Source organism: Nerophis lumbriciformis, linkage group LG39 (assembly GCF_033978685.3).
Source record: "Nerophis lumbriciformis linkage group LG39, RoL_Nlum_v2.1, whole genome shotgun sequence".
In the NCBI taxonomy this organism is placed as follows: Eukaryota; Metazoa; Chordata; class Actinopteri; order Syngnathiformes; family Syngnathidae; genus Nerophis; species Nerophis lumbriciformis.
Genome location: NC_084586.2, coordinates 21628368 through 21640468, shown reverse-complemented (window position 1 = coordinate 21640468; position 12101 = coordinate 21628368). Strand labels below are relative to the sequence as shown.

General features: G+C 40.9%; 1 protein-coding gene across 1 annotated transcript in view; it reads right to left on the bottom strand.

Moving 5' to 3' along the window:
* slc27a4 (solute carrier family 27 member 4) overlaps positions 1 to 12101 on the bottom strand; it is a 74377-nt gene that overhangs the window by 7616 nt on the left and 54660 nt on the right. Inside the window, exon 10 of the mRNA XM_061931936.1 lies at positions 4342 to 4468. Coding sequence (XP_061787920.1) covers positions 4342 to 4468 — 127 coding nt within the window. The remainder of the gene's footprint in view (positions 1 to 4341; positions 4469 to 12101) is intronic.

The window sequence follows — 12101 nt, the reverse complement described above, 5'->3', positions numbered from 1 at the left end:
AACTTTTCTTGCATGATAATGTCCAGAAAAATTCGCTTTATATTACTATAGAGTCCTTTTAACGAATGAGTTTGATGGTTTATCACAAACCTTAAATGAAAGAAGTCCTTTCTTCTCCTGCACCTGCATGCGCTTTGGCCTTGCCTCGTGTTTGGTGCGCAATCCTGTCGGCTGTATTTCACAGCACGACATACTGTTAAAAGTGTTTATACTATTTATGCTTTCAAGTCCAAGTTGAAGAAATCTTGTTAAATGTTGACAGCATAACTACCAAAATACAGAAGTATGTCCTTAATATTTTTGCAGTGCTATTTCTGTTGAAAAGTTCAAATGATTACATTAGAGATGTGATGTGCCACTTTTCAAGTGTCTGATGGCTTCAATTAATTTTCATTAATTTTTCATATTTTGAATTCTTTTGAAAGGCTTACAAAAAAACTACATTTGAATTGTAATTCCATGCTATTGACAGGACTATTAATTTTAATGAAGTTAGCTTACCATGTTTACAGTATGATAATTGTGATAGAAATGTGAATTTTAGGCACAGAATATTTTTTACAATTGAACAAGGCAGTAGATTATACAAGCTTGGACAGAAAGTTAATAATGACACCAATTTTTTTTTTTATGGAATTGTTTAGTACTGTTTTACCATTTGTTTACTGTAAAAAGTGTTTATACTTTCAATTAACAAATTGAAGTCTTGTGAAAGGTTGACAGGATAACTGGCATTAACTGTCAAAATTATTTCAAACTATTGAAGTTAGCTTACAGAATAAACATGTCAATCAACCCATATGATTTTTGCTGTAATATTTTTGTTTTGAAAAGTCACTGTGACTGATAGAAAAGTGATGGTTTTAGCAACATTTTAACCTGTCTGAATGCTAATAATCATTTTGCGTCGGGGGGCGAAGCCCTGAACCCTCCACCAGGACTTTGTCCTGGACCTACCGGGGCCTGCGGCCCTTGGACCCTGGCTACTAGGTTTTTCTGATTTCAAAAGTTGGCAGGTATGGTGAGGTTATAAAGCTTTTGCCTGTTAAAGAAAGGAGACTGATCCAATGCAGTACAGTCTTTCGCGTGCCACGCTGTCACGACCCAGACGCACACCAGTGCGCAATCATATGGGAGCCGCGCTGAGCGCACTGCGCGCGAAGTGACCCCTGTTACGCGCCCCCGGCAACAGGGGTGGCGGGCAGGTAAGCTGCGCGGGCGGAGCGCGCGGAGTGACCCATGTTACGAGCCCTCGGCCACGGGGGTGGCGGGCAGGTAAGCTGCTTACATGCTGCGCGTGACGCCGGCCGCGGCGAAGGCGGACGAGGCGGGGTGTCGGTGCGGTGGGCGCGGTAGTGACCCTGGACGTGCGTTGGGCCCTTCTCGCGGATCGCCTCAGCTACGGCTCCCGGTGGGGCCCTCTCGGGGGAAGGGGCCTCGGTCCCGGACCCCGGCGAGGCGTCCCTTCTCCGCTCCGTAAAAGTGTCCATCTCTTTTCTTTTTTTTTCTTCTGTTGTGGCATATGCAGCAGGTGCCTGCTCGTTTTTCGTATGTGGGTAACAACATTTAACTATGTATATATATTTCCGAATTGGTTTAACTGCCACCCGCAAAAAAAAAATAAAAAAAAAAAATATCTAATTGATCCGCCCGACCCGACCCGCACGCGGATAAAATCTTATTTTTTTTAATTTCATCCGCCCGATCCGCGGATAATCCGCGGACTCCGCGGTTGTGCCCGCAAACCGCGCATCTCTACTGCATGGCATACTTGGTCAACAGCCATACAGATCACACTGAGGGTGGCGGTATAAAATAACTTTTAACACTCTTACTAATATGCGCCACACTGTGAACCCACACCAAACAAGAATGACAAGCACATTTCTGGAGAACATCCGCACCGTAACACAACATAAACACAACAGAACAAATACCCAGAATCCCATGCAGCACTAACTCTTCCGGGCTACATTATACACCCCCCGCTACCACCAAACCCCCCCAACCCCCACCCACCTCAACCGACGCACGGAGGGGGGAGGGAGGATTGATGTGTGGGGGGTTGGGGGGGGGGGGGGTTTGGCCTGTAGAGGGTGCTAAAGACAGTGCCATCACGGCACGCCTTTATTATTGTTGTTTGGGTGAAAATCAGCAGACATTCGAGAGAAGAGTAGCCCTGAATATCGGTAGTGTCCCGGAAAAATTGGGAGGGTTGGCAAGTATGACGCTGTCAAGCGCCATTCAAATAGAACTCGCGAAACGTCTCGCGGGCTGCGTGTCTGGTTTATTCATAGCACAAAGCAACAAAAAAAACTGTATGCAGTGTTATTTCATTTTAAATTTCAAAAGAGTTTTGTGGCTCCCGTTGTTTTATTGAATTTGTGAAACGGGTCAAAATGGCTCTTTGAGTGGTAAAGGTTACCGACCCCTGCCCTAGGGCAACAACGTTAATATATGTTTGATGAAACCTGATTATATACAGGTAAAAGCCAGTAAATTAGAATATTTTGAAAAACTTGATTTATTTCAGTAATTCCATTCAAAAGGTGTAACTTGTACATTATATTTATTCATTGCACACAGACTGATGCATTCAAATGTTTATTTCATTTAATTTTGATGATTTGAAGTGGCAACAAATGAAAATCCAAAATTCCGTGTGTCACAAAATTAGAATATTACTTAAGGCTAATACAAAAAAGGGATTTTTAGAAATGTTGGCCAACTGAAAAGTATGAAAATGAAAAATATGAGCATGTACAATACTCAATACTTGGTTGGAGCTCCTTTTGCCTCAATTACTGCGTTAATGCGGCGTGGCATGGAGTCGATGAGTTTCTGGCACTGCTCAGGTGTTATGAGAGCCCAGGTTGCTCTGATAGTGGCCTTCAACTCTTCTGCGTTTTTGGGTCTGGCATTCTGCATCTTCCTTTTCACAATACCCCACAGATTTTCTATGGGGCTAAGGTCAGGGGAGTTGGCGGGCCAATTTAGAACAGAAATACCATGGTCCGTAAACCAGGCACGGGTAGATTTTGCGCTGTGTGCAGGCGCCAAGTCCTGTTGGAACTTGAAATCTCCATCTCCATAGAGCAGGTCAGCAGCAGGAAGCATGAAGTGCTCTAAAACTTGCTGGTAGACGGCTGCGTTGACCCTGGATCTCAGGAAACAGAGTGGACCGACACCAGCAGATGACATGGCACCCCAAACCATCACTGATGGTGGAAACTTTACACTAGACTTCAGGCAACGTGGATCCTGTGCCTCTCCTGTCTTCCTCCAGACTCTGGGACCTCGATTTCCAAAGGAAATGCAAAATTTGCTTTTGTCAGAAAACATGACTTTGGACCACTCAGCAGCAGTCCAGCTCTTTTTTTCCTTAGCCCAGGTGAGACGCTTTTCGCGCTGTTTCTTGGTCAACAGTGGCTTGACACGAGGTATGCGGCAGTTGAAACCCATGTCTTTCAAGCGTCTCTTGGTGGTGGATCTTGAAGCACTGACTCCAGCAGCTGTCCACTCCTTCTGAATCTCCCCCACATATTTGAATGGGTTTTTTTTCACAATCTTGACCAGGGCGCGGTGATCCCTATCGCTTGTACACTTTTTCTGACCACAGTTTTTCCTTCCCTTTGCCTCTCCATTAATGTGTTTGGACACAGAGCTCTGAGAACAGCCAGCCTCTTCAGCAATAACCTTTTGTGTCTTTCCCTCCTTGTGCAATGTGTCGATGGTTGCCTTTTGGACAGCTGTCAAATCTGAAGTCTTCCCCATGTTTGTGTAGGCTTCAGAACTGGACTGAGAGACCATTTAAAGCCCTTTGCAGGTGTTTTGAGTTAATCAGCTGATTAGTTTGTGGCACCAGGTGTCTTCAAAATTTAACCCTTACACAATATTCTAATTTTGTGACACACGGAATTTTGGATTTTCATTTGTTGCCACTTCAAATCATCAAAATTAAATGAAATAAACATTTGAATGCATCAGTCTGTGTGCAATGAATAAATATAATGTACAAGTTACACCTTTTGAATGCAATTACTGAAATAAATCAAGATTTTCAAAATATTCTAATTTACTGGCTTTTACCTGTATCTGCCACTTATAGTCCGGTGTGGCTAATATATGGAATTGTTTTCTTTCTTTCTAAAATATAGTGTGTGCGGCTTATATACCGGTGTGCTCTATAGTCCAGAAAATAAGGTACTTTTTCCACATTATTAGTGTTTTTTCATGTCATAACGTTCATATGACAAAAACAGATTTGTTTGCAGTTTGTGTCCCAACATAAAAAGTCCTTGCACAAAAGGCCGTACAAAGATGGCGGCTGGTGACACTCACCAGGTTTACAGGGAATGCAGACGCCGTCAGGTCCTCTGATGAGTTCCATGGTCTCCTCGTCCACCCTCACCAGTCTGATGGGGTAAATGAAGGGCAGGATTTGGCTGTTGAAGCCACACGCTCCCACCTGGCATAACAACAGGGATCATTTGGTTGTCACTACCTATTTTCCCTTGCAGAATGAGGACGATAACCAATAAAAACAACACTAAAATGACAAATGTATCGATTCTACATTCTGTATAAGCCAAGTTGGTTTATTACATTGTACAGTAACTTTAATAACCTTAATAGAAGTGCTATCGAGACAACGTCAAAGATGCGTTATCATTTGTACTTGATATTTTAGTGGAAGAAATGTACTGTCAGTTAAATCAGTTTAGATGACTAAAATATGAATCAAAAGACTTGACTAATACTAAATTAAAGTAAAAACTGCTGTGAAAATTAACGCCACTTAAAAAAAGCATTTTATAATTAAAACAAATTATAATATTAAAAAAATAATTTAATGAACTATAAATGATTTATTATTAGGGCCCGCATGGCCCATTGTATAAGGACTCCCAAAGGGAGTCCTTATGCAATGGGACATAAGGACCTATTGAATTTGTAAGGTTTTATTAGGGCCCGCAATGGCCCATTGCAAAAGGAAGGGAGTCCTTATGCAATGGGACATAAGGACCTATTGTTATTCTAAGGTTTTATTAGGGCCCGCATGGCCCATTGTATAAGGACTCCCAAAGGGAGTCCTTATGCAATGGGACATAAGGACCTATTGAATTTGTAAGGTTTTATTATTATTATTATACCGGCCGCCTCTTTGAGCTGCAATTTGACCCACTTAACATGCTTCAAAACTCACCATATTTGACCCACACATCAGGGCTAGCGAAAATTGCCTTTTGATAAAAAAACCAAACCCCAAAAATAAAAATTGCGCTCTAGCGCCCCCTAGAAAAAAAAAAACTAGACTGCCTGTAACTCCCACTAGGAAGGTCGGAGAGACATGAAACAAAAACCTCTATGTAGGTCTGACTCAGACCTAGATTTTATAATGGTACATCATCGGGCTAAAATCAACAGGAAGTTGGCAATTCCCCCTTCAAGACAAAAAAGTACTAAAAACAGTCACTTTTGCCTCTTTGGGCTGTAATTTGACCCCCTTAACATGCTTCAAAACTCACCAAACTGAACGCACACATCAGGACTGGCAAAAATTGCGATCTAATAAAAAAACCTAACCCCAAATTTAAAAGTTGCGCTCTACAGCAATTTTTGAATAAAACGGAGAAAAAACTGCTCCTCGGAAGAAAAAAATGACAAAACTGCCTGTAACTCCCACTGGGAAGGTCGGAGAGACATGAAACAAAAACCTCTCCGTAGGTCTCACTTAGACCTACATTTCATAAATTGACAACCCCCAGCAAAAATCAACAGGAAGTTTGCTATTCCCCCTTCAAAACAAATTTTTTGTAAAAACCGGTCACCTTTCTTCAAACATTATCTCCTCTGAGCGCGTTTGTTGTTTCAGCTTCAAACTAACACAGGAGGGAGATTGAACCCTTCTGATTAAAAGTTGGCGAAAGAGTTTTGATACCAGCTCCGGTTTTGATTTTATGACCCTTCAAAGAACCGCTGCGCTGATGCTGCTGCGCTGCTGTTTTTTTAATATGGCTGCTTAAAAGCAGGATGCACCAACGTGCCCACACAATGCAGACAAGGTAGGTACACTAGACAAAAGTCTTGGGACACTTCAGACTAAAAGTAGACAAAAGTATTGGGACACTTAGGACTAGCACCTGCCAAATACGCGGGCCCGAACAACGCTGCTTGCAGCTTTAATTATTCTTTTTTCTTTATTCTTCCGCCGCCACATTAAACTGTAATTTGACCCACTTAACATGCTTCAAAACTCACCATATTTGACCCACACATCAGGACCTGCGAAAATTGTCTTTTTTAAAAACAAACGAACCACAAAACTCAAAATTGCGCTCTAGCGCCCCCTAGGAAAAAAAAAAAAACTAGACTGCCTGTAACTCCCACTAGGAAGGTCGGAGAGACATGAAACAAAAACCTCTATGTAGGTCTGACTCAGACCTAGATTTTATAATGGTACATCATCGGGCTAAAATCAACAGTAAGTTGGCAATTCCCCCTTCAAGACAAAAAAGTACTAAAAACAGTCACTTTTGCCTCTTTGAGCTGTAATTTGACCCCCTTAACATGCTTCAAAACTCACCAAACTGAACGCACACATCAGGACTGGCAAAAATTGTGATCTAATAAAAAAACCTAACCCCAAATTTAAAAGTTGCGCTCTACAGCAAATTTTGAATAAAACGGAGAAAAAACTGCTCCTCGGAAGAAAAAAATGACAAAACTGCCTGCAACTCCCACTGGGAAGGTCGGAGAGACAAAAACCTCTATGTAGGTCTCACTTAGAACTGCATTTCATAAATTGACAACCCCCAGCAAAAATCAACAGGAAGTTTGCTATTCCCCCTTCAAAACAAAATTTTTGTAAAAACCGGTCACCTTTCTTCAAACATTATCTCCTCTGAGCGCGTTTGTTGTTTCAGCTTCAAACTAACACAGGAGAGAGATTGAACCCTTCTGATTAAAAGTTGGCGAAAGAGTTTTGATACCTGCTCCGGTTTTGATTTTATGACCCTTCAAAGAACCGCTGCGCTGATGCTGCTGCGCTGCTGTTTTTTTTTAAGGTGGCTGCTTAAAAGCAGGATGCACCAGCGTGCCCACACAATGCAGACTAGGTAGGTACACTAGACAAAAGTATTGGGACACTTATGACTATCACTGGACAAAAGTATTGGGACACTTAAGCCGAAAACTGGACAAAATGATTGGGACACTTGGGACTACAACTTGACAAAAGTATTGGGACACTTACGACTAAAAGTAGACAACAGTATTGGGAAACTTAGGACTACCACTGGACAAAAGTATTGGGACACTTACACTGGACAAAAGTATTGGGACACTTGGGACTACAACTTGACAAAAGTATTGGGACACTTAGGACTAGCACCTGCCAAATACGCGGGCCCGACCAATGCTGCTTGCAGCTTTAATTTTAAATGAAATTATTAAAACATTTACAACAAAAAAATATATAAAAACAATTTTTTAAATAAAACTTCTACTTTTTTTTCATATTATAAAACACGTTGTCAGGTAAGTAAAAGGTGTAAAATGTAATCCTCAATATTAGGGTTGGACAATTAATCAAATTTCCATAGCTCTATCATAAATAATATAATACAATTTTTTATTAATGTGCCGCTCAACGATGATTTCCGCGTTAACGTAACCATGGATGAATTCATAGAATTGGCCTACAAAAGGGAATCCATTTTATTGACTATAAAAGTGAGTGAAATGTTGTCATTGTGACATTTGTTTGGGAAAATAATGTGTAATAATAATAAAAAAACCTAACCCCAAATCTCAAAATTGTGCTTTAGCGCAATTTTTTAATGAAACGCACAAAAAACTGCTCCTCGGATGAAAAAAATGACAAAACTGCCTGTAACTCTCCCTGGGAAGGTCGGAGAGACATGAAACAAAAACCTCTATGTAGGTCTCACTTAGACCTACATTTCATAAATTGACAACCCCCAGCAAAAATCAACAGGAAGTTTGCTATTCCCCCTTCAAAACACATTTTTTTGTAAACACCGGTCACCTTCCTTCAAAAACTATCTCCTCTGAGCGCGTTTGTCGTTTCGGCTTCAAACTAACACAGGAGAGAGATTAAACCCTTGTGTATAAAATAACAGAACAGCGTTTTAATACCTGCTCCGGTTTTGATTTTATGACCCTTCAAAGACCCGCTGCGCTGATGCTGCTGCGCTGCTGTTTTTTTAAACAAACGAGTCATTTCCTTACTCTTCAAGCTCAGAACAGCAGCACACTTTCCCCTTTCACAATAACAGCGCTGTGTGCAACATCCGGTCTGACTGCGCTAACAAAATAAAGCTTTTCAAAAAAGTACCTTACACAAGCGTAATGTATTTAAAGCACTTGTCGATACATTTACACAATTGTTATGCTTTGACCAATTGCAACAATAAATGTGAGGACTTTTGCGTTTTATTAAATGATCAAAAAGCACACATTCTATGGTGGTAAAATAAGTGTAAAAGGTATAAAACGGGATTTAAAAAAACATTATATTTCATTGTTACCATTAGTATTTTACTTGCTGTTGTTAATTCGTTAGTAAGTTATAATTGTGCTTTTAAATTGTTTTTAAAGTTTAGTTTTGGTAGTACAATAAAAACTCATATTTTCAAATTAATGAATAATTGTGTAAATAATCGTGATTTCAATATCAATCCAAATAATTGTGATAATTCATTTTGCCAGTATCGTCCAGCCCTACTCAATATAACCCACCATATTCTGGACCACCCAGCATTACTCAATATAACCCACCATATTCTGGACCACCCAGCATTACTCAATATAACCCACCATATTCTGGACCACCCAGCATTACTCAATATAACCCACCATATTCTGGACCACCCAGCATTACTCAATATAAGCCACCATATTCAGGACCACCCAGCATTACTCAATATAACCCACCATATTCAGGACCACCCAGCATTACTCAATATAACCCACCATATTTTGGACCACCCAGCATTACTCAATATAACCCACCATATTGTGGACCACCCAGCATTACTCAATATAACCCACCATATTCAGGACCACCCAGCATTACTCAATATAACCCACCATATTCAGGACCACCCAGCATTACTCAATATAACCCACCATATTCTGGACCACCCAGCATTACTCAATATAACCCACCATATTCTGGACCACCCAGCATTACTCAATATAAGCCACCATATTCAGGACCACCCAGCATTACTCAATATAACCCACCATATTCTGGACCACCCAGCATTACTCAATATAAGCCACCATATTCAGGACCACCCAGCATTACTCAATATAACCCACCATATTCTGGACCACCCAGCATTACTCAATATAAGCCACCATATTGTGGACCACCCAGCATTACTCAATACAACCCACCATATTCTGGACCACCTAGCATTACTCAATATAACCCACCATATTCTGGACCACCCAGCATTACTCAATATAACCCACCATATTCTGGACCACCCAGCATTACTCAATATAAGCCACCATATTCAGGACCACCCAGCATTACTCAATATAACCCACCATATTCAGGACCACCCAGCATTACTCAATATAACCCACCATATTTTGGACCACCCAGCATTACTCAATATAACCCACCATATTGTGGACCACCCAGCATTACTCAATATAACCCACCATATTCAGGACCACCCAGCATTACTCAATATAACCCACCATATTCAGGACCACCCAGCATTACTCAATATAACCCACCATATTCTGGACCACCCAGCATTACTCAATATAACCCACCATATTCTGGACCACCCAGCATTACTCAATATAAGCCACCATATTCAGGACCACCCAGCATTACTCAATATAACCCACCATATTCTGGACCACCCAGCATTACTCAATATAAGCCACCATATTCAGGACCACCCAGCATTACTCAATATAACCCACCATATTCTGGACCACCCAGCATTACTCAATATAAGCCACCATATTGTGGACCACCCAGCATTACTCAATACAACCCACCATATTCTGGACCACCTAGCATTACTCAATATAACCCACCATATTCAGGACCACCCAGCATTACTCAATATAACCCACCATATTCAGGACCACTCAGCATTACTCAATATAACCCACCATATTCTGGACCACCCAGCATTACTCAATATAACCCACCATATTCAGGACCACCCAGCATTACTCAATATAACCCACCATATTCTGGACCACCCAGCATTACTCAATATAACCCACCATATTCTGGACCACCCAGCATTACTCAATATAACCCACCATATTCTGGACCACCCAGCATTACTCAATATAACCCACCATATTCTGGACCACCCAGCATTACTCAATATAACCCACCATATTCAGGACCACCCAGCATTACTCAATATAACCCACCATATTCTGGACCACCCAGCATTACTCAATATAACCCACCATATTCTGGACCACCCAGCATTACTCAATATAACCCACCATATTCTGGACCACCCAGCATTACTCAATATAAGCCACCATATTCAGGACCACCCAGCATTACTCAATATAAGCCACCATATTCTGGACCACCCAGCATTACTCAATATAACCCACCATATTGTGGACCACCCAGCATTACTCAATATAACCCACCATATTCTGGACCACCCAGCATTACTCAATATAACCCACCATATTCAGGACCACCCAGCATTACTCAATATAACCCACCATATTCAGGACCACCCAGCATTACTCAATATAAGCCACCATATTGATATGTGAAAAAAAATCCAGGAATTCACATTGTAGGAATTTTAAAGAATTTATTTGTAAATTATGGTGGAAAATAAGTATTTGGTCAATAACAAAAATTCAACTCAATACTTTGTAATATAACCAAAATAGAACTTTTTGGTATAAACTCAACTCGTCCTGTTTGGAAGAAGAAGAATACTGAGTTGCATCCCAAGAACACCATACCTACTGTGAAGCATGGGGGTGGAAACATCATGCTTTGGGGCTGTTTTTCTGCTAAGGAGACAGGCCGACTGATCCGTGTTAAGGAAAGAATGAACGGGGCCATGTATCGTGAGATTTTGAGCCAAAACCTCCTTCCATCAGTGAGAGCTTTGAAGATGAAACGTGGCTGGGTCTTCCAGCATGACAATGATCCCAAACACACCGCCCGGGCAACGAAGGAGTGGCTCCGTAAGAAGCATTTGAAAGTCCTGGAGTGGCCTAGCCAGTCTCCAGACCTCAACCCAATAGAAAATCTATGGAGGGAGTTGAAAGTCTGTGTTGCCCGGCGACAGCCCCAAAACATCACTGCTCTCGAGAAGATCTGCATGGAGGAATGGGCCAAAATACCAGCTATTGTGTGTGCAAACCTGGTAAAGACCTCTAGTAATCGTTTGACCTCTGTTATTGCCAACAAAGGTTATATTACAAAGTATTGAGTTGAATTTTTGTTATTGACCAAATACTTATTTTCCACCATAATTTACAAATAAATTATTTAAAAATCCTACAATGTGAATTCCTGGATTTTTTTTTCACAGTTGAAGTGTACCTATGATGACAATTACAGACCTATGTGATCATTTTAAGTGGAAGAACTTGCACAATTGGTGGCTGACTAAATACTTTTTTGCCCCACTGTAGTTATGCCAATGTTAGCATGCTAACTTTTTTATTTTTATTTTTTTTAATAGCAAATTTTACTGCCGTACACCTCAGAGTCTTATAACTTGGTAGTTAGTAATGTTAACTGTTAGCATGCCAACATCTGCATGCTAACTTTGTATGTTTTTATTTGCAAATGTCCACCTCAGATCCACATCACTTGGTCTTTGATACATGCATGCTAACTTTTTAGTCAACTTTACAAGTGGACACCTTAGATCAGCGTTCCTCAAAGTGTGGGGCGCGCCCCACTGGTGGGGAATAGAGACATGACAGGTGGGGCGCGAGGAACGGGAGGAAATTTCACTTTCAATTTTTTTTTTTTATTATTATATTCTTAGATTTTTTTTTTTTACTATGCTTTCATTTTCTATACACACTGTAAATCACTTTGT